The 25,218-nt window shown below is 32.9% G+C and overlaps 1 protein-coding gene across 2 annotated transcripts in view; it reads right to left on the reverse strand.

Moving 5' to 3' along the window:
- Positions 1-1,462: 1,462 nt before the first annotated feature.
- Positions 1,463-25,218, reverse strand: part of LOC126966415 (pancreatic lipase-related protein 2-like) — a 43,327-nt gene continuing 19,571 nt past the window's right edge. For both annotated transcript variants that reach the window (XM_050810440.1, XM_050810441.1), the window contains exons 2-3: positions 9,969-10,272; positions 1,463-2,386 (exon numbers count right to left, since the gene is read on the reverse strand). In XM_050810440.1, coding sequence (XP_050666397.1) covers positions 1,708-2,386; positions 9,969-10,272 — 983 coding nt within the window. In that variant the 3' untranslated portion in view covers positions 1,463-1,707. The remainder of the gene's footprint in view (positions 2,387-9,968; positions 10,273-25,218) is intronic.

The following is a 25,218-nucleotide window of genomic DNA, read 5'->3' on the forward strand; positions in this document are numbered from 1 at the left end:
TGCAGTCATTTTTATTTAAGTAAGTACTTTAAATCCACACCTGATTAGTCTTTCAGCAGAAGTAATAAAGCCATATTGTGGTCTAAAAATTAAAAGAAAATATATGTGACGTTAGGTAGGTTTTTAAATTTGCCGTAACGAAAATATAAATAGGTAATACATACTAATCTTTTAATACTGATTTTGTGTATTCCATACAAATATTGACAATTTGCTATAATAACACCTTATTTTATCATAAAATAATTATCAAGTAACAAAATCTCATCTTTGATATGACCTCGCGCGGCAACTTTTATGCGCGAAATTATAGTTCAAGGTATAATGCATGGCATGATGCATGGATATAGGTAAGGTGCGGGGGTGCAAATTTGAGATTGAGCGGAGCTATTGCGGGTATTGTTAATTGACTATAGAGAACTGGTGCTCACAAATTACTTTCTTTTACCTTTACCAAAAACCACTTTAAGAAAACATAACGCAAGTACGCAATACCGCTCGTTTGTTTTGACCAGTAAAGTATAGAAAACTGTTGAGTTACTAAAAAAAAAAAACAAAAAACAAATAGAAGTTAAATAAAACGAATATGGATATAAGAATCAAATAAGGATAAAAAACAAGTTAAAAACCAAGTCAAGAATAATAAGGTCGAAAACTCAAGCTGGATTAATATTATTAATTTTAATGCGGATGTATCCAATGATAGTGAGTTTGGATCATTTGATTTCATGTGATATTTTGTAAATGACGTGATTAATCGTGTAGGTATCCTTAGTTTATACATAGACCTAACAAAAAATTTGTTTATTTACTTATTTCTACATACCTAAATACCTACCCTGTTATTGTTTTAAATTTCATCTGATTGACGTTACTCTAAAGAACATAATATACGGCCTCACAAATAAAATTGGCATAAAGTTATAACTAAGCATAGACCAAGAATATGTAAAATGTTTACAAATAGACATTTCGCTTACGAATGGTTTGTTCGGACGTATAACGTTTCCCGCGGAAAACTTTAGAATTATCATTGTATTGACAGTGTTGTCAACGATAATGTAAACATTTTGAATTTTCTTTGTTTATCATCAGTTATAACTTTATACCAAGTTTATTTGTAAGGCCGTTCGAGTAAAAGTGTTCGGAGTTACTGTTCCAACAGATGGACACGACTTTGGTAGGTACCTACCTGGAACACAGAATGCTTTCTACACTAAAGGACCCATGTACTTATTCTAAATACTGCTACCATAGAACTTTTAATATTCTTATTTTGTGCTTTGCATGTTTTAAATATCAATTACGAAAATAATCATTTGATCATTGCATTTTTGTATTAAATTATTAAAAAAATATATATTTATTACCTAGGTAAAATAAAGTGAATATACCCACGTAACGTTTCTATTGATTTTAAAATTCAGAAATAATAGAGAAGAAAATAGTAAATAAAGCAGCATTTAAAATATTATTTTATTTAACGTTAATAATACTTGAATCTTGATACTATAATACGAATTATGCTAATTTTTACTAAAAAGTATTATCTAGAACCAAATCAATCATTGCGCAATCCTGCCATCTAGTGAAACTATGCTTAACTAATTACATTAATATCAGTACACAAGGCTTGCATCGCCATATTCTGCTAGGAGATGAACTTCCTGTTTCACGTTAAGTTCCATAGGTGGCGCTTTTAAAGAATTACATTTTTATCACTTTTTCCATATTCATCGCTTTCATCTGCGACAAAACGAAGTCGTATTGCTTTTGTAAACCTTTTATTCCCATGTAATACGGATGCTTATGATCTGTATTTAGATAAAATATCCCTTCTCTACTCCTATTACTTTTGAGTCCCAATACGTTGGTTACCATCGGCTGTCTATCGTAACACTGTCGATTTCTTGCCTGTTGCACGGAATCACATTGAATAGCAATAAAAGAATCAGGATAGGACAACGCAGTAATCCACAAGAAATATGCTCTTATATGGCTACAGAACGACGTACAAAGCATCCATATGAACTCTCCTGGTTGGTATTCGCCACCATTTGCGTAAATATTAACATGACCAGCAGGGGCTGCCATTCCTAAACCATCAATATTTGTGGATAATATATCGACGAAGTCGGCGTCATTTTTGTCGATTCTATCTTCAGGACCAAGATTCCTGAAACACGGCCCGGCGGGGTCCAATCCTGTTATGCGAGATATTTTAGTCCCCACAATAAGTTGGTAGTTCTTTCCTATGTAGCTAGCTGTTTGGGCACCAAGGCTGAGCCCAGCTATTTCTAATTTCTTTGGATCTAAGCCTAGCTGAGTAAGTTCCGCTAACATTTCTGCTGTGTGCTTTCCAACTGGTCTCATGAAACGCACCGCCCTGAAATTAAAAATTAGTGTTAAGTCAACACTCAAGTATTTTATGTTGCTTTTATTTTATAAATACTTATATATAACTACTATAATATAGACGAACTGAATTAGTACTTGGGTGAAATACACCCCTGCTTCTGAATTACATAATACAGTGATTGCTTGGATAGCCCAAAGTCCAAAAAAAAGTTTACTTCCGATTACAGAACCGGTATATTGCCATGCTGCAGAATTATGTCGCTCCATCGCTATAGAATTTCGATAGTTTTAATTAATGGCCGTGATTGCAGCAAGATAAGGCAACATGGAACACTTCTAATTCATTGGGAGCACATATTATTTTCTAAAACTTTTAGACACAGTATAAAATGTAAAAGATGTGACATTTACTGGCTACTTCGTAGCGTAGATTTATCTCCATTGGATATTTTCTTTGGGCATTCAGCGTTCCTTGAGGAAGTAAAGAAACGCTTGTGAACACGCAAGGTGTCAGATATTATTAACATTGCGCAGGTTCATGCCACTTTTTTGTAATTGTGAATTTTAAGGCATCAATAGAGATTGTATCGTAAGGGAACAAAATAATATTTTTACGGCGAGTGCCCTTTTTTGAATCCAGAGCAAAGAAGAAAAGATCAACGAAGAAAAATCCAAGCCGAGAACGTAATGAGGGAATCAAAGTACGTCGCCAGAGCCAAAAATATATTTTGCGCCCGAGTTATAGGTACACTCTGCTTTTCATCACCCACTGTGAATAAATAGAAGGTGCCTCATAATATATTTTAATATTATTATTTGATAAAAATACAGTAACAACTAAATTAAAATTAAAAAGTATCTAATAATAAAATTACTAAAAACTTTTATTTTTCACAATAATTATGACAATTTATTGTTTTATTAGGAATAGAGATTGTTTTCCACGGTGTGTTCATATTATATTTTCATCTTGTTCTCAATGACATCTTCTATATACTCCTCTGCTGCAGCACTCGACTTCCATCCTCCATGTCGCTCGAGAACAGTTTACTCCACTCTAGAATCTTAAGGTAGCAGAAGTGCTACGAACAATGTTCTCTATACAGCTTGATATCTGGTAACTTTAAATAAGTATCGATATCTTGTGGAATGGTCGAAATTTTATTTTCTACCATAACTTGTTTGAAGCACTTGCCATTTTGATAACGGATCAAAAACCAATTTGTTTTCATATCAGCAGGACGCAGGTCCAGGTATTTCTATACAATAATAGTTTTGTAATTTTCTAGGATTACGAAGGATCGGTGAATTTTGTTTTTTGTGTCTGTCAGTTTTACTAATAGTAAATCATCCGAGTGATTTTCGACATCATCAACAGTTATGTTTAAAAGTTTATTACCACGACAAGCTCCATGGTCTCCTTAAATTGAAGCCACCTATAACAAAACCGAATGTGAATATCTATCGAAGTACAGGTTACGATAAAATGCGCATTTTAAGACATAGTGTCTTGTTGTTGGTTGTACTTTACTTATCCACCATATAGTAAGTAACTATTACTTACTTTTATTCCAAGAAATACTTTGTCGGGTGGCTCATTAAGGAAAGTCTTCATATTTTTGAAAGTGTACACTTTGGATTTTATAGATCCTCTTCAGACGCTAACAATTTCGAATATGTGTCCAGTTTGACGTCGTTATTAGAACTGACTGTTGATTTTAGCATTGAGTTGTTTAGTTTTGGCTAAGTTTTGTAAGTAGTCAATACACAGATTCTGTAAAATTTTTGTCGCCTCTTTCATTTATCCATTCAATAAAATTCCCAAAGCCTTACTATATTTTGCAGGTACTAGATTATCCATCACATTTCTTGTGTCACTTCTAATACTTTCAGGAGTTAATTCTATAGTTTTTTTTTTATATTTTATGAAAATTAGGGATGAGACGAGCAGGACGTTCAGCTTTACGGTAATTGATATCTACACCATGCCCATTACAATGCAGTGCCGCTTAGGATTCCAGAAAAACCCAAAAAATCTGACCGGAAATATGATCATTACCAAACGTCCTGTAGAAATGAGTAGTTTGTGTTATGGTTTGATGGTTTGTGTTGAGTAAATTAAGAAATATATTATAATCTCCATCAAACTAGAGAGCAAAAGTAGTGCGAGAAAAAATATTCATCTTCTTTTGTGCGTGGACTTTTGTAGTGCTAAACAATCGCTATGCACTCGTCAATTAATATTGTCTTTTATCGGTCAATAGTAAAAGATAATATAAAAATAAGGAAAAACATCGGATAAGTGCGAACCGGACTCACCCACCGAGGGTACCAAATACCAAACTATTATTTTACCTATTTCACCTATACTCACAAAAAAGGGAAATTTTTTTCTACATTATTCGTCATAAATCGAAAACCATCATAAAAACGATACTTACATAACACTGTTAATATTTTAAGTTTTAAAAAGTAAAAATATAAAAAAATTAATGTTTCAATTATTATAATCATTTCATAAAATTAATTCGTGTATAAGTCTTTACCATGTACGTAGGTAGTATAAAAAAATCGCGAATATAAATATCAGCTGTCGAATTATATTGTAGAAAACAAAAAATCATAAAAAATACATAAAATCACATTTATGCACAAAGCGCTGGGTACAAAGGATCCGAACTGCAAAGTTATAAAGAGGAAATATAATTGTGCTTCCAGATTCTTCTAGCGGAAAATCGTCAAAATCGGCGAGCAGGTTTACCCGACTGGAACACGCAAATTCTCGGCGCTATTGAAAGCTGCTCTTGGTAGCTTCAACCAGCCGTGCCTGCCGCCGCTGCACAAAAGGAACGACACCCTGGCCCACACGGCAAAGGAGAAACCCGATCATCTAAGAACTCATTTTGCCTCCAACTCGACTCTTGACGACGACGGTAAAACACCGCAGACCATCCCGCAGTGTCAAAGCTTTACCCGAAGGTACAGTTTAGACAGAAAACTGTTCAGCGAGCTCTGTTTTCTTGGGATGTAAAGAAGTCAAGCAGGACTCAAGGCATTTCTCCCATCATGGTCAGAACATGCCCCTGAGTGGACGCTAGTGCTAGCATGATTATTCCAGCACTCATATTCAAAAGTCGTAGTCCTGGACTCATGGAAGTTAGCCCTTGTTCCATCCGATCCAAAAAAGGAGACAGTAGGCGTTCCGTAAAGACGGTGTGTCTCCTACCGTATTTTTCACAGAGAGCGTACGAAGAGCTGTTTGATATGGTTCCTACTATAGGTAGATTTCCACCTTCGCACGGCATGCCACACATTACGATATCATCTTCACCATTTGAATGTGTGGCGTTCCTCCACAGTGCGGTTTTCAAGGAACATTCTGCCACGTTCAACTTTGTATTATATATTTATATATTGTCATGCGTTATAGTGACATTACTAGGCTCATGACTTAACATCATAAGTCGCTAGGTGCCTGACCAGCGTAAATACGATGATGCGTAGAACTTTGGGTCCAATCAAGAATACTGAGAGCAGGGGCGTGCATTGGTTTTCTAGCAACCTACCTTGCTAGAAAACCAAAAGATACAGATGTAGATCTAACTAGTCGTAGTTGCGCTTTAGTCCGACAGTATTAGGTTAAAATAGGTGTGATATAAATACCGAAAAATGTATATCAAATATACAATCTAGAGACTGCCTACCGTAGATATTTAGTATCTGGCGTAAGGAAAAATTTTATAAGTGGGTGTTCAATTAAAAAGTAGTTATAGAAGAACAGAACCAAATTAAACTAAATCATCTTAAACACAATATGTATGTAATTTCTTGACTGAAAGGCACTGCATTGTGATAGATATCTTGCTAGTTTCGTGACGTTTTCTAATAATACAAAAATAACAGTCACAACGTGAATATACAGAAAGTGACAGGTTAGTATTTAATTTCATGGTATCATAAATAAGATATAAATAAGCATCCACATTATCATTGCACCAATTAAAAATATATGACATTTTGTGTAATTATTATATAAAGAGTAGGTATAGCAGTAGTGAGTTGGTACTTAGACAACTCTCTAACATATTTTGCATGTTAATTGACGAAACAAATTGTATTATCAATAATATTATGTTAACATCTTAAGTACAATGTTTATTGCAAATAAAATTTCCATTCATTTCATAATATATTTGCATAGAGATGGCAGAGAATTTTCAAAACTCATAACTAAACAAAGGATAGGTACTAAGGAAAATACACAGGTACCCTTTTAAAATGGTCACGCTGCGACGCAAATTAAGTATCATAATTAAATTATTTTCGAGACATTCATAAAATATTCATAAATAACTCTACATTTCCGCATTTGTGTTTAAGCAAACTATGTTTTCCCTGATAATTTGTTTAAATACCAACAATTTTAAATATTTTAGTGTTAATTGCAATTATAATGAAACATCGATGGCATAATGAACTAAAACTGTTACAAGGAACTGTTGTTGTTAGGAAGTTTATTCCGCTGTTTGATTGAGTGTGGAAGAGTTACCCAAAAACCGCCGAAGTGGAACAACCCTACTCATAAAGATCGTAAGATAAGCATATCCCCGCGTGATAAGTTAGCGATGGGCGGTCATCTCAAAGATGTCATAATAACATCATTTCCAGTCACTTCAGAAATCATTCATTAAATACGGTTTGCAAATTTCCGTCTCATTTTCTACGTATTACATTTTTTAGGATACTTTGTAAATAATACACATTCAAACTGCTCTTTCCGCTGCTGGCTAATTTGCAAGACATAATCTCTATTTAATCAATTTTGTGTACTAAAACTTCAGAACGTCGTCGATGGCGCAAAGCGGATTAACGTTATTGTTTTTCCATGAGGCGACAGCTTGAATCGTTTTCGAATTGTTTTCCAAATTCATTTTTATTATTTGACGTTCTTACGATTAAATAAAACATTGTGTTGGAACCTTCACACATCAACAAAGATATTTAAAGGTTGTGTGTAACTTTGACCATAGGGCAATGGGCTTATAAATGCATGAACCCAGAGTGTAGTAACGGAAAATAGAAGTCTAGTTGCGATGAATAGCCCATGAAGTTCTATGACTACTTTGACTGTTTAAAATATAAAAATATATAGTTAATTGATTTATGTTATCATTAATTTTAAAAATTATTATATAGAGCAGATTCAGATTATTTCTGGGCGATTCTGCACTCTTTGTATCTCGTTACTTATTATTGATATGAAAGGGATTATCATACCATTAAACCACGCCTAAATAGCCTAGAATGTCTAAAATTAATTTTAATTTACTAATAAATTTATAACGACAAACTGTATTTAATGTTAACAAAACTAGCAAATTCAATTAATGTAGCAATATAAATAATAATAATAAAGTTAATATTTAAAAAAAAAACAACAAAGAGTAAATTCTACCTGAAATTTTTTAGCAACTAAACTTATAAATATTCCCTACATTATGAAATAATATGAAACAATTCTAAATATCATTATTACTCATCGCTGGGTTAACCCTGTTAATAACTAACAATTACAAGATAAAATATTACTGTCTGATAGTAAATTTTTTTATATTTGCTATATAATTCTAATTGGCACCTCATAGTAAGTGGATCGATAATTATTATCATTCTTTCTTAAAAATGTCACAAGGAAATTAAATGAAATAATTATTTATCGTCTTTATTACTAATCAATCTGTTATTAGCCTTGTAATTAAATTTCTTACGCCAGATTGCAATGTCATTGTAATTACCGCTACATGAGACATTCGTTTTGATGGCTCAGGGTGACAATCTTAATGCGATGTAACCAAACCTTCATCGCGGTGTGCGTCATCATAGGTAAATATGACTCATTGCAGCCTATGCAGAATATTTGCGAATTTTCTAGTGTTTAATGTAACTTTTGAACATTGACTCAGCAAAGCTCCACACGGCTCGAAGGACCACAATGTATGCTAACGCTAGAAAACGTCACGTACCGCCGCAAATTATATTTTGAGCATCACAATGTAGATACCAATAATAAATTATAAAAATAATGTGAAATGCCACCCACATCCTGTTGACGTCTGTAATTCTACAACCGCGTGTAAGTGAGATTTTTTTGTTATAAAAGTGACATGAATGGGCTGGATTAATTATATTTTTTTTTGCGAAGAATGTCTTGCATTTGCAATCAAAATAGATCCATAGAATATAATATTATGACTGACTTTTCAGATTCAGTTAGAGACTTCATAGCGATGTTGTATGGTATAGGATGACAGTCCACAGAAACGAAACAGATACCAAACTAAAAACTCTATGCATAGGAAATTAGCATAGCTACAAACAGTAGCAAAAACTCGCATGTTGGAACAGGGACTGTGCTTCGCTCTAACAACGGGTATCAACCCAGAAAAAAAAATGATTTCTCCCGCACGTCTTATTTCATCTTGTAACGATTGTGCGATTGGAGCGATTGCAATTGGTTAGTAAAAGATACACATGTCAACGTTCTTGTGGCGTGAGTGGGTCGATGGCGTGTTTCGCGGAATAAAAGCGTAATAAGTGCCAAATTATTTTAACTTCAATATCCCAGATTAACCCTCAGGAATAAGGCACATTATCAAATTTTTAATAGAATACCACAAATGAATACAAAAAAAAATCGAAATGTGAACACATAATTGAAGAGCAACTTTAACAGATAAAGTTAAAAAACAATTTTTTCAAAGTTTTTGTCAATATGTATTTTTTAAATATTTCAAAGAAATTATTCACATAAATATATAAGAATAAACGATTTTATAGAGAACAGGCCCTAAGGATTAATAAACTATCAATAAACATTTTATCTGTTGCTTGTTGTTGCAATATCTTTTGAGTATTTCATATTATTTCATTTTCTTCGTATTTGGGTTTTTTGAAAATTCTATTATTAGCTTTTTTTGATTTTATTTTTATGTTAGCTCTAAATGTGTGTTGTATGTTCATTGTACTAGAACCAGCTAGTTGACTGTTACAGCTTGTTGGTTCTTATAATATCTTGTCCCTCTTCTCTTCCGTTTCTCATGCTTCTAACTAGTATCTCTTTTGCATGCTGTTGCAATCTCTAAGTGGGTCTATAGATTTTATTGTAATGAAATTCAATAAATAGTCAAGCGCGAGTTGAACTCGCCCTCCGAGGCTGATGTACAATTTTTTTTTTGATTTAATTACAAATATAGTTACGACGGTATTGCTTGCCACATAGTTCTATGTCAACCGAAAATTCCCCTTCCAATTTTAATTCCCTTGAGAGTGTCACTATATACGTTTCTGCAGCATAAACGGCCGTATTTTATTTTTGTTAACTTAGATGTTTTTTCTTTTGGGAAACGGAACCCTAAAAATAATATCACTGAGCTTCTTGCGCACATTCTTCAAAGGTCTGAGGCATATATTTACGAAAGGATAGTCGTTTTTGTTTTTGAATAAAGAATGAATTTTAAGAAGAGTATTCCTGATTTGATATCTGAAATTCTTTGCGTTTGTCTGTCTCTGTGTTATAAGGAGTCCATAAATAGTAAGATTAAAACATTCACCTCGGATATACCATCGTAGTAAACTTGTTTGTGTCCAACATCAGCACATTGTACCCTATGTCCTCGTAAACTTTAGCTATATTCGAAGTAATGTAGAAGTCTGTCGTGTCCAGATAACCACTGACGAACACGAAGGTGGGCTTGTTGAAGTCCAGGTTAGGATCTTGAGCTAAGTCTTTCATTTGATAGTAGTTGTATTTTCTTCTTGTGTTAAATATATTGTCTCCTTTATGATTTTGTATTGTGAATGTGAGATCCTTTAGTGTTTTATTTGTTATTATCGCTTCTTTGTCTGAACCAGGACCTGAAATTTTATTTTTTGTATTAGTTATATAGACTTTTTTATTTATATATATATATCACTACGATTTAAACTAAACATACATGTATGAATAAAACGCAGGTTTTCTGAAAAGCATCAGTAACTTGAAATTTATATGTGTTTGAGATAACCGAAAACATAGTTTAATTAAGCTAATAATTAATTATACCAAACGATTTGCGGCACAATATATTATGTATCACCATAACGAGAGTATTAAAAAGGATAAGCAAGAAAAAGGACAAACTATTTTGACAGAGCATATCGAAAAAAGTAGGGGAATAAAGAAAACCTTCAAAGAATCCAACAAAGTCAAAAAAATATAGCCTAGTGTTAAGAGAAGAACCGAAAACCTTACAAATAAAAGGACCGAAATCATAGCCACAGATACATCTACACTATATAAATCTTTATCAAAATAAAAACCCCAGAGAGATTTCAAATAAAAGTTAATCAAAAACCCCAAACTCTGTGCCTAAAATATTAAAAGAAGAAAAATTAAAGTGATTAATTCACAAAAAGCAGGAAAGATGCCTGGCTCTGATCAAATCACAAATGAATTACTCAATTCTAATACACCTGCAATTGTTCCCTTAAATACCGAACCTATATAATAAAATTCTGGAGCCCGAAAATGTTTCTGATGAATGGACAAAATCTATTATAATACTGCTATATGAAGAAGGAGACAAAAGTGACCACGGGAATTCCCGTCCAATCAGTTTAATGTCGATGATTATTAAAAAAATTCAAAAATAATATTATTTAGCATCTCCACTACACTCGACGAAAACACACAAAAGAAGAAGCTGGTTTCCGAAAATATGTTTTAACAATAGAAAAATCCTGCATAAATACAAACTGTTTTGATAGAGCACATCGAAAAAACTAGGGGAAGAAAGAAAACCTTTAAAGAATTGAACAAAGCCAAAAAATGGTTGTCTAGTTAAGCGGAAAATCAAAAACCTTACAGAATCTGCAATCCTGTAAAAAAAACAAAAATCCAATAAAAGCTATTATTTAGGATTTCTAGATTTAAACAAGGAATTTGATTCCTTTGAACATAAGTTTATCTCGGAAGAAAACTCTCAGTGAAAAACAAAAATCATGAACAACTGTCCGAGAGCATTCAAAATCATATTGTAAATATTACATTGGAAGGAAGGAAGGATTGATAGAACAATAGATGGAAGAGATATGAAGCTAATAAAAGTGTAAAAAATCACCTCCCAATTACATCCGCACAAACGCATTGAGTAGTACAAGATAAAATTTGAGCTGGCAGCCTTTTTATTTACTCTGGGAAATCAGCTTCTAGCTTTCCCAAATGGGCTGTGCCCCAGGACACTAGATTTTTCACTACTACCACTCCCTCACTCTTTTTCCTCACCCCAAGTTCTGACCCTTACGTTTATAAGATGGATTATTTTGAAAGAAATAAGAAAGAAAGAAAAATCATTTATTCTGCAAATAAACCTAGTATACAAGTAGACTTATTAATTAATTTATATGGACATGCAGAATTGGAGTTCACCTCAGCATAATACTGACCATACCCACAGATGATATGATCAGCGCTGGTCTTCCGGAGAATCCCAGGTGGTCTAGCGGATTGTCAAACTACTTAAAGGTTATACATATTATACGAAGGGTCACCATTCTAAAATAATAATATCACAATAAAAAAGTAATAACAACAAAACAAAAATTAAATTAAATTTCGTGACCTGACCAAATTCAATAATTAGTAATATAATTGAGAACACTAAAATATCAAAAAAACGTTTTGCATAGTCTTATAGCTTGTTTCGATAGTTTTCTGATACATACTCAAATCATCCTAATTATAAGCAATCTATTGCTTGCTACACGTAAACTAATACGGATTAATACACTGCACGAGAATCAAAATCGCGCCGATCTGAGGCATACCGCGTGATGAAAGTTTCCCGGAACGCAAAGACTAGTCAGGTCGTTCCTACTAAAAAGTTGTTATGAAGATAAGAAGATTTATGGTTGTTTGCTGTTATAGGTATGGGTTTTCCATCCCATTGTTGTGCTTAAACGATTACAATGGACATTTCTCAATACAAATTATCACATATTCTGTATTTGTAAGCTTCATCGCAATTATATATTATATTGATAGTCTCTCCTAAGAATCGCATGTATCTACTCCATTTAAACCTAATGTAACTTTATTGACTTATTTTTCTTTCTCAAATATTTTAAAGTAAAGACCAAGATTGTTAATTCAGGATATTTATAATGGTTTTGTATATTTCAAATTGATTGCACTTTAATGTTATTGCTTCTTATAGCGTCATGGCACAGTAGACATATGTACATGGGTGGGTCGTTTTCTTCCCTAAAATATGTTCGAGGGAGGTAATGGTCCCACGAGTTATGCTCGTGAATGGGTGCTTCTTTTTGTGGCTTTATGATCCAATCATCAGGAACTCTCCTTCATATTAAAAAAATTATAGTTATAATAATATTTATTTTCGTAATATTGATATTATTTTTCTATAATACCTTTCAAATCAAATCAAATCAAGTCATTTAATTGCATAGATTGAGTGGGTACATTGGTGTTACATTATAATCATAGGTGCTAACAATCTGCCGGGTAGGCATGCAAAAATAATATTTTACAATTCTTACTCTAAGTTTACCGTGAAAAACATACAACATAAAAACCAAATTATTCATAAAAGTCTATCCACCATAATATTATAAAAATGTGAAAAATAAAAATTTGCTTACTAAAAATGTTAATTTGAAATATCTGAATGAACTTATTCTAATGACTATACATTCATGTCTGTTAAATATTCTTTAACTGAATAATATTTCTTCGTCATTAAAAATTCCTTAATTTTATTTTTAAAAGAGTTAATATTTAAGTTTTGGTCCGCTAATGATGCTGGTAGTTTATTATATAGCTGAGGAGCAATATTAAATATACTATTACCAAAAAGTGCCGTTGTATGCTGCGTGAAACATATTTTATTTTTTCTGCGTTTACTATCAGAGTAACTAAATAGTTGATCATTTGTTCTAATGAATACTAGCACTTCATATATATATATAGGCACGGGAAAGTAAGTATTTAAAATTTATCAAAATATGGTTTACAGGAATCAGTAGGGCTTAAATGAAATATAGATCTTATACATTTTTTCTGACATTTAAAGACTCTATCCTTATCTGTGGAATTTCCCCAAAATATGATCCCGTACCGAATATTTGATGTGACATATGCGTTAAAAGCTACTAACACTGCGGACTGGTTTACTACTTTAGACAGCATGTGCAATACAAATGAAAATCTATTTAGCTTCAAGCACAAATTTTCAATATGGGTTTTCCAATTTAGGCAATCATCAATATGTAGGCCTAAAAATTTATTTATGTAAAGTTTGCTTGGATTGATGCATCTGCTACACTCAATAACCCCTGTAGTTTTTTTTAATTATTTTGCAGTCTATCTTACTCGTTAAGTCATGACCATAAGTCCTCTTCCAATTGAGAGAGACTCCGAGAGAACTACAGACGCAACAAAATAACACCAATCTCCAACCATAATCCATTGAACGTGGACAGACTAAATCTGCAATGGATCATAGGATATCATAGCCACTCGCTGGGCAATGATGCTGCAGATGAACTAGCCAAAAGGGTATCTGGATCAAAAGGGAATATGGATTTGACACTGCTACCAATACAAAACATGGCTGCGCAAAAAATCCGAAGAAGCTTTTCTAACAGAATGGATAAACAATGAAGGACACCATGTAACCAGATCAGATTACACAGGGACAAAAAAAGCAAAACTGCAATTATTGTCACCGGCCACTCTCCCTTTAACAAGCATCTATTTGCTATGTCATAGACATGCAGATGATATATGAGGACAGAAGAAACGCCAGACTACGCGCTCACAGAGTGCAGGGGTTTGGCCAAATCACAAATCCACTTATTTCCAGCATCGTTTCCTGATGTAGCATGAAGAGGCTGCTGACTTCTAGTCTGACACAGCAGCCCAATTAAGATTAACAGCCCAGTCAAACTAACTAATAAACTGTCTACTTCCCAAAATGTCTACTCGGAAAAATAAAAAATAAATGCCCCATGGTTAAATGGACCTATAAGGAGAACCAAGCTTGACTTAGGCATCATGTTAAAATAGAAGAACAATAAGGGGAGTATTTGGGGAAAAGTGACGTATTTACTTTAAAATTTGAATGAAAGAACAATTGAAAGTCAAACAATCCAATGTTGTACATTATCTTCTATTCTATTCAGAACTACACTTCGATTAATGATGGTGAAGCTAACAGCCTCAAATCGCTAACTCACCTTCACCATTACTGCTCTCTGATAAGGCAAGATCTCACATGGCAAGAGACATTTTAGACCGAAAAAAATAGTTTAAAAGCGCTAAGGTGTCGAAACTATTGTCATAAAGTGGTGTTCCTGCTCCGAGGTAACCAGTCTCTAGTAAAAGTTGCATTAAAAGTTGAAATAGAGCGATTCAGCTGATGAAAGATCGTGTGTATTATATCAAAAACGACATATAGCTAAAAATAGCGAGACATTGTTTGGGTTCTCTAAAAAGTCAAGTCTTATAATCTGAATTGCTTGATATAAAATAATCATATTCCTATATTTAATAGCTGATAATTGTTGTAAAAACCACTTTCGGCTTGAATTTTTTCATACAGATATTGAATCTTCAAAAACCAAGTCAAAATAAACATAAAATTTATGAATGAATGTAGAATTCCATTTATAATATACTTGGTTTATTATTCTAGGTCAGAAACAGCAGCCTAAATATAAAGCCTAGTTATAATCACATACGCTTAATGAACGGTAAGATAATAAATACGGAAGTTGTAAATTGTATGTCAATGTCGTACATACTTAATGCTTCTTTTCCATTTTATTAGACTGTAGTGAATTTCAACGAGTAAAAGATAATTAAACGTAAAAAGTCAAGGATGCTGTGAATCGATATTAAATGAGTGACAAATAAAAACCACACTCACTTATGACAGGCAAGTCAGCAGATTTGAGTAGGATTGCGTTCATTTTTCGCATCATGGGAATGTTTTTCCAGGTGCCGCTGTTAGTATAGGAGGCATCGATACCTTGAACTACCTCCTAAATGGCTGGCCCGATTTTAATGAAACTTTCTGTGTGTTTTCAGGTGGATTCGAGAATGGTTTATATTCACAATTGAACTACTTCCTAAGCGGCTGGACTGATTTTGATGATTATTTTGTGTGTTCCAGTGAATTTGAGATTGGTTTAGCTTCTCAATTCCGTCCATATAATATAATTCTCCTGTTCATGTGTATGTTAGTGAACTCCGCCTAACGGCTGGACCGATTTTACAATTTTAAGACGTGTGTACAGGACAACATCTGTCGGGTCTACTAGTTCTAATTTAAATATTCATCTTATATTTTCTACAAAATAATTATATATTGATATGATATATTAAACTCTTGTAAAATGACATATGGAGTCCGCTTTATTACCGCCGTTTTACCTTTGCCGTAGTTTTAAAAAAAAATTGTTTTAAAAATTAAATTAAATTGCGAAAATATGTTTTTGGAACAATACATATTTAAATAGCCTACCTTTTACTGTGGTTGTATAGCTTTGAATATTTTTAAAAAATAAATTGTATGAAGCGCTGTCGGTTTGAATTCGAACCAAAGGATTCCACTAGGTATTTATCGTAAGATAAAGACTTACTGGATGGGTGTCCAATAGAAGTTTTGTTACAGAATATCGGAACTAAATTAACTTTAACACTAGTGCTTTATATTCATTTAGCTTCTTATGAGTAGGTATGGTAGCAGATGAGTAAATAATGATGGTAGGCTATGCCTAATTGCCTTTATGGATTGCACGCCCCTAGTGGTCTGGGTCTGTCCGTGTGCCACATCACACCCCTTTGGTGGTTGGTCACGTGGTTTTACACAACAGGCATATGGAAACAAGTTCTGAAGAGGAAATACAACCGCGACTCCAGAAATATTTAGAGCCAATTTACCCTAGTGAGATCTATCCACTTTTCAAACAGACGAGCAGATTTGATTCACCAGTGGGAGGCTCCTTTGCTATGTCGGCTAGATTATGGGTACCACAACGGTGCCTATTTCTGCCGTGAAGCAGTAATCTGTAAGCATTATTGTGTTTCGGTCTATAGGGCTCCGTAGTTAGTGAATTTACTGGGCAAATGAGACTAATACATCTTATATCTCAGGGAGACGAGCGCAATTTTTCAGTCACTGTAAGTCAAGGTAGGTTTGTACCTACATACATAGTTGTAAGTGAGATGTGCTTGTGACGCACGCGCGACGTGACGAGGCAAGAAGCGAGAGCGGGGCCGCGACGGAAGGACACCGATTCCAAAAACAACAAAAATCGTAACTAGAATTAGATAAATTAGATTATATAAAAATACGCAATTATTTTTATACTTTTTAGTATATATTATAATACATATCTATTGTTTTGGTACTTATAGTTTTTTTAAGTCGATTGTTTTTTTGTTAAATATTTTGAAATCAATTAATTGTTTATTACTAAAAAATTTCAACCAATAATGACATCTATATATTATATCTGTATCTGAAAAGATATCCGTTTTCATCTTGTGACGTCATAACTGCCTGAATTACAGGTCATACAGAAAACAGTTAGGGGAGGACTTTCTTTGTGGTGTTGTCAAGCGAGTGGTAAATTCCACGTTTTACTTAAAAGGCGTATTTCCGAACTCATTTGAGTCAATTTGTTTACTTAATGACAAATATATACTTACTAGCTTTTTACGCGACTTCGTGCGCGTGCAATAGTTACTTTCGGCAGCAATTTTTATTTTTTAGTATACTTACTTTACAAATAATACACAACAAACTGCTGTGGTTAATACATTTTTATAAGCTACTAACTATAGAACTTTCATCCCCCTTTTTAATCCCCCACACAGGTCTAACAACATTTTTAAAACGCTTGAACAATAATTAAATTATTTCTTATCGAATGCCTAAATACAAATATTCATGGTGTTATCTTTATACAAATTTCCACCCTCTATTTCAACCCCGCCAAGACTTTTATTCGCGATAAAAGGTAGCGTATGGCCTTTCCCAAGCCTTTCTCAGATTTAAGAGTTTTAAACCAATATTTCTGCCTCGCTAACGTTGGCAAGTCAAAAATCCTTTTAATTTTTAAGCACTATTTGAAGTAATCAAGCACTTAGAAAAAATATAAAAAAAGAAAAACAAAACATATAGACACATAATGATTAAGTTGATCTTATTTGGAGAAGTTATTGATCTCCTTGATCTAGGATTAAACCAAGGTGAAAACAGTCGACAATGATTGTATGGAAAAATAGCAGCTTGCACTTCCTCTTAAGACGTCGTTCGTAGAACGTTATTGACCTCAATGAATAAATAAATTTCATTTCATTTCGTTTAACTATTTAAAAAAAAGCTTGTAAAGCGAAGTTTTAGTTTATGAAACTTTATAATTAATAAGCAAAACATTAATAAAAGATTAGAAAATGTACAAAACGAATGTGTTAAGAAATTTTAATTGTAACGATACGTTAACATAGTAAATAAAGTTTACTATAACATAAATGACGTTTTTAATCATATCACAGATTGGGAATGGAGCGTCCGCCCTCAGGCTATTTAATTTTATTGTAACTAAATTTAAAAAAAAGATGTCTGCTGAGTTTCTTGCGCTCGCTTTTCTCAAGTCTAACACAAATTTTCCAATTAGTAGTAGTTTTTCACGTGCAATAACTGATTTAAAATCCTATTCATAATAAAAATATTGAAATTTTTAATTTGAATTTAATGTTATCATACTAGCTGACCCGACAGACACTGTTCTGTCAATAGAAAATGTTAAGGATTAATATCATATTTGTGCGAAAGGCTTTAACATAACCGCTTTGTAATTGCTAATTTTGAAAATATTAAAATGTATATGCTATGTTATCTTTAAGGGATAGACATAATATGCCATCCCAGACGTTTCTGTAGACCTATATAAGATACACAACTCCACCATACATTATTTTGTTATAGCTCAAAGGGTTTAGACAGCGTTTTCGTTCAAAGCTCCCAGACGGCTTATATTTTCCGACATTCCCAACAAATTTAGATAATATATACGAAAATGTATACAAAAACTTAACAAATTATATACTAAAACCATCCTCGAGAACCACGCTATCCATTGGTAAAAACAACAGGATAGGTGCAGTACTTTTTGAATTTATCGCGAACAGACAGACAGACGTGGCGGACGACTTTGTTTTATAATATATAGTGATATCTACAATCAGGCAAACAATTTTGTGTGTATGCGATATAGAAAACAGCTCTAAATATTTTTAATAGCAGGTGCATATAGAAAAGTAGTAGAGGACATATCAGGGGCGTGCATTCCATATATGCTAATAGGCATAGCCTACCTACCATATTTAGATTGTAAATAATATACCTACACTAGTTTCCAAGTTAATTCAGATAAATTTCGTTCTTTTATTCTATAATCAAACTTCTATTGAACACCCCACCAGTAAGTTTTTCGCTACACGATATACTAAATACGTTCCGATAAGATAGTAGGCAGTTCCGATACTGCTTACTCAAGCCTAGTAGAATATGTTCCATTTCTACAACAAAATTTATTTGTCAAGGTTATAACGACCACAGCAAAAAATATACAATGACTATGTAAATCGTTCTTAAATATGACCATCGCAATTTGACTTCTTTGGCACTTCTCGGGTAGGTATGCTAATGACAGTTAGAACTGACAACTATCACTGTCACGGATTAAACCAACGAAAGAAATTATATCTACATTATGATTTATGAGTATAATAATAATTATATTATGACGTATCTCGTTCGCTTAGTGTCCGAGTTTCAACCTTATTGCGCTCCCATAAGAGTTTTGACAACGCACATGACGTGATTCATGATTGTGAGATATAAAATATGACATTTCCGGAAGTAAAAATATATTGTTTAGTAATCAACAATAACAGTGCCATTTTTTTATTTGTGTTTTCGTGTACTTTATATCAGGGGCGTGAATTATTAAGCTAATTACATTTGTTATTTGTTCTGTTGATTTGTTTATTGTTAATTATATTTAGTGTTTGTATTGGGAAAAAAAGAAGTTGCTGTGTGTTTTGTGTTTAAAATCGGTAACACGAAAGGAATTAAAATATAATGGAGAAACTCCAGTGTCGCGATTGTGGCAAAAATACGATTTGCTTACAGAAATTAGGTACCTACATATCCTTTTGCACAATTTTCGTTCGTAGATAAAATAAAAATTGTTTCTCTTAATGGACCAATACCAAATATTAGTTTAACTCAACAAAAAGGTAAAACTATGAGATATTTCCCCAATATAATGTCCATATTGATAGATTAGAGCGTATTCAACGTAATTTCACTCGCTTTCTAGCTTTTAAAGACAAAACCTGCCCTTATCGTGCAGACTATAAAACAAGACTGGACCATTTCAATATGAATTTGTTGGAGATAAGACGAAAAATAACTGATGTGTCTACTTTACATAAAATTATACATGGTAGAATCATATCCCTAGAATGTCTTATAAATGTAAATCTAACAGTCCCTAGAAATAGACCAAGATTCCCTATTAAAAATATTTTCAGCCCAACAATCAGCAGAACTAATATAGGTAAAAACGCCCCCTTAAACAGAATTATGAGCGATATCACTGCAAAAAATGGTAATATAATAATTTTTCATATGACTAATATCAATAAATTTAAAACCGACTGCATTAAAATATTAAGATCTTAGTTATGTAAGTTAAATATAAGATATAAATTTATTTATTTTTGTGTAGTTATAAATTTTATAAATCCTATTTTTTAAAGTAGTGATGTATTTAAGTCATTTAATATCATCATTTTTGTTTAACTCATCATTTCATTAATTTTAATTGTTCAACTTTGTTACTCTTTTCGCACTATTGTAAATGTTGTTTACACCTGTAAAGACATGTCATATTGTACTATCCCTTGTGTACTTGCTAAAATTTTAATTTTATAATGATGTGTTGTTGGTGTAACTATCTAAATAAATAAATAAATAAAAAATAAATAAATAAAATAAATATTTCAATACCAAGTATTACGTAATACACTTGGCTAGCTGGATGCCGCCATTCCAATTTATTGTTCTACTTGACCTGCTGTTTATTTCTACAACGAAGACTGTGTGGAATGATATGGGTTACGGTGACTTGAATAATTTGACAAATCTTGCTAAAAACACGATCAATCTGACAGAACTCGAACGGCAGAAAAATGTTGGTAAGTGAACTTATATTTATCCTTATAACAGGAACTTAATTTTTAAATATTAATTGCAACTACGAATAGTTAGGCTTACAGTGCCTACCGCGCTGGAAAACCAATGCACGCCCCTGGGACATATTATAGTATCACCGCTGTTCACACTCTCTTTGTAACACCGTTGGAATCACACCATATATATAAGATCTATTTATGAATGTAACCATGTCGTATCGTCCTGGAAACAGTACAAGGAATTCCATTTCATAGTTAGGTTGGTTGGCAGAAAATGCTTTGAAAATCGCACTATGGAGGAATGCCACACATACTAAGGGTACACACACTTAGGGTGATATTTTAATCTGTGGCGAATGGTGCGATGGTCAAATTCGGAGACAGAAATCAGGTCAGAAAATAAATTAAAGAATTTTGATGAACCTCACTTCTGGGATAAATTAAACAAATTAAATTTGAAAACAAAATTTATGAACGATTCGGGACTTGAACCCGCGAACCCTCGCGTTCCGTGCGCGCTCTTCCACTGAGCCAACCGTTTGAGTGACGTTACGTTCATAAATCTTAATATGTCTTCAATTCTCAGGTTGTGGCTTCATCTACAGGATCTACTTTCCAGCTGTTGATAACCTGCTCAACCCCAATATTTGCATATTTGGAAATTGTCTTAAGATATCGCTCTTTCAAATCTAAACAATTTGTTATTTTTTTTAAAGTTATAATCCTCACTTCTAGGATTAATTACACTAATTCCGAGTTTTCATACCGAGCTTTCGATAGCCTGATAGTTACAAATAATTATTATGAAGTTTATAAATTGATTGATCTATTTTCATTAATGTAAAATGTATATTTCCACAAAAATGCGGAAGTTTCTAGTAATTTCTGGTTAGTGACGAATTATTTATATATTCCGAAAATTTATTGAATTAGGCGTTACTTTGCGGAAATCCATAATTATCCATATGTTGAGAGAGAGCTAAGATTGATCTTTAGTCAATTCTATACGAGGCATCCTCAGGAGATGTTGCTTCGCCAAATTCTGGCACGAGACTCGAGTGTCGAGTCTGGAATGAGCAAAGACAAATCTAAGCGAAGTTACACTCGATAAAACACAACATTTGCATATTTATATATTCCGACAAAATTAATTATTCGAATAAATTAATTCTATTCGACGGCTATATACGGCTTTATATCTTACTAAAATTTGCTAAAATTTCAAAATGTTGATTTTTCAAAAATTTTTTTTTTTTTTACTAATGTATAAAACAGAGCAATGGGCTGGTCATATCATTTACATACATTGTTTATTTATTTATATAAAAAAAAATTGGTGTTGTCTTTTCATAAGAAAACCTATTTTTAAATATTTGTCAATATGTTTTGTTCTTTGTAATCTGCAAAACGGCTGAACTGAACCTAAGTTTTAATCTTGAATTTTACAAAATGATGGTGCGATGTACCGATTTATACAAACTAAATTCAAGAGAAATGAAAATTATCATCTTTTATGTACAATTGTTAATTCAACAAGGAAATAGCAACTAATTATTGTTTATTGTCAACTCAGAACATATTTCGTCAAGGTTTATCTTTTGTATTTATTGAATTAATTTAATTAATAATTTATTGACTATGAAATTTGTGAATGTTTCGCATTATTAGCAAGAAGACGAGCTTAGGAGATCCGTAGGAGAACCAAAGTCACCAAAATAACCCAAATGATTACGAAACTGAAGTGGCAGTGGGCAGGACACTTAGCTCGACGGACAGATGGTCGTTGGAGCAGTAGAGCCGCAGAGAGTAGAGACGCAGTGGTGTTAGGCCTCCCACAAGATGGACCGAGGATCTGGTCAAGATCGCTGGAATACGTTGAACAGCGCAGCGCAAGACCGATCGTCAAGGAGATCTCTGGGAGAGGCCTTTGTCCATCAGTGGACCTCTTCCGGCTGGTATGATGATGATGATGAAGATAAGACGAGTTTATGCCCGCAATTGCGTCATCGTAGATATTAAAAGTGTAACCTTCTTTTTATATATTCATATCAATAATCACTATAATGGTGTATAGACCACTCTGGAGATTATTAGCGTTCTTTTGGTCGAAATGAACCGAATTTACCCGAGCGAGAGTTACATAGCCGAGTATGTATATAATCAATACACTAGCGTATAGACGACCTGACAGCCCGATAATACATGTGCAATTTTGATTTGTCATAAATCAAAAATCAAAATTGATTTGTGAATATCTGCGTTAGCTTATGCGACCGAGGTGTTACCATAGATTCGCGTTCCATTTCTTTATTTAGCTGTTTTTTTTATGACAATAAGGGACGAGACGAGTAGGATGTTCAGCTGAGGGTAATTGATACGCCCTGCCCATTACAATGCAGTGCCACTCAGGATTCTTGAAAAACTCAAAAATTCTTAGTGGCACTACAATTGCGCTCGTAACCTTGAAACATAAGATGTTAAGTCTCACTTTCCCAGTAATTTCACTAGCTACGGCGCCATTCAGACCGAAACACAATAATGCTTGCACATTACTGCTTCAAAGCAGATAAAGGCGCCGTTATGGTACCCATAATCCAGCTGGATATCCTGTGAAAAGGAGCCTTCCATTGGAAATAAATTGTGAGTCTTATAATTACCTCGAGTTATTGTCAACCTTCTGAACTGATTTAATAAGGTACAAGTATTTTCTTTGAATTTAAATAATCAACTAATTTTAACGGAGGCTTTTGAATATACATATATCCACCAGGAAGTTGATACATTAATAATTAAAACGACAACCTAATATTATTCACGTTATATGTTATTTCAGATATATTTTTTATTGCCTTGACCTATATCATATTATTTATTAATATATATGTAATTTTTAAAAGTACAGTAAGTAAGTAATTGTTTCTTGTTGTTTTAACACGAATAGATTATTGTGATAATAAAGCTATTGGAAAACTATTTGATAAATAATTATTCAACTTTGACTTTATAGGATTGTTTAGAATATATGCATGGCTTTTTATAACCTGTGTCCTGAAGAATCATTAAGAGAAACATCTAAAGAAATAATCATTTAAACTGTTGCCTTCAATAATATTCTTGACAATGTCATGTATGTATGTATGTACAACATAGGCACATTATGATATTTTCTAGAAACCGTTATTAGTAAATCCGTTTTGGGCGATGTATATTATGATCCCAGTAAATAATACACAAAACAAATTTGTCACGAAAATCGAAATAATTGTTAAAAAGAGTTTATGTAATGTAACTTTTACATAAATAACATTATTAGTAATAACACGTCTTAGTAATGGAGCGACCGCCCTCAGTGGAAAATTTTTAGTGGTAAATTCGTTACAGTAAAAATTATTAATGGTTTTCCATGGCATTTAAAAAAAAGAACCCGCTGAGTTTATTGCGCCATATCTTGTCAGTGTGAAGCATATATTTAGTAGAGTACTTTTAATATTAATAGTTGTAAAAGGGATTTTGATGCAACAAAATAAAATGAATATTTTAACTGATGTAAAAACATTTTAATGAAAATGCAATAACATATTTTAAAAAAGATATATGGTAACATCAATTATTGAATTTCTTCTTTATTTATTGAAAGTAAGCAACATAAAATATTATTGTCTTAATATCATAATATCGAGTATGGCCTCCACCGGTTGAAATAACTGATGCAATTCTTCGTGGCATGTTTTGGACGAGGTTTTTTATGAACTCTTGGGGAATACGCTCCCATTCGGCAGTAAAATCAAATTAAAGCTCTCGGAAGTTCTAAGGGGCTGGATGTGTAGCTTTAACACGTTGTTTTAGAAAGTCCAATAGATGCTCATTTGGATTGAGGGACTTCGTGCTAGCCAGTCTTAGTCAAAGTCAAATAAACTGTATTCAATTAGGCTTAAACTAATTCCTTTCGAATAGTCACTATAAATATTTCTTTAAAATTACTGAATTTACCATATGTTCTGAAAAAATTGAGCTCGTGAGTAGAACATACAAGAAACTCAACGGCCACTCTTCTTCAATCAAATAGAGTATTTTACATTGGCTGTAATATACACAACGAATTAGTTTGTAAGTTTTGCTGCATCCAATTTATAAATATTGTTTAAGTGATATATTATTATTTATATTATTGGATGAATCAATCTTTAGAATTGAATTTATTGTTTATGTAAGGAGGCTTCGTGAACATGATAAAAATTACTGTCATAATTAGTAATTGCATCCAACAAATTTAATGATTTATTAACAATATTCGGTCAACCTGTCAATACATGCAACGCCTGTTCACTGGTTGACGCATTGACCATTTGCCATTGTTCCCTTTGAAGGAGACGACCCGGCACACAACGCCAACGCAAGCAATGCGATTCAGTGAACATGACGATCCATGTTATAGCATACCTACGCATGATAACTACAACATTACAAAATTAATGCTCATAAAGCAAGCCCACAAATGATTCTGTATAATACACTTACAGTGAATTCTA

This window comes from Leptidea sinapis, chromosome 10, assembly GCF_905404315.1.
Source record: "Leptidea sinapis chromosome 10, ilLepSina1.1, whole genome shotgun sequence".
Lineage (NCBI taxonomy): Eukaryota > Metazoa > Arthropoda > Insecta > Lepidoptera > Pieridae > Leptidea > Leptidea sinapis.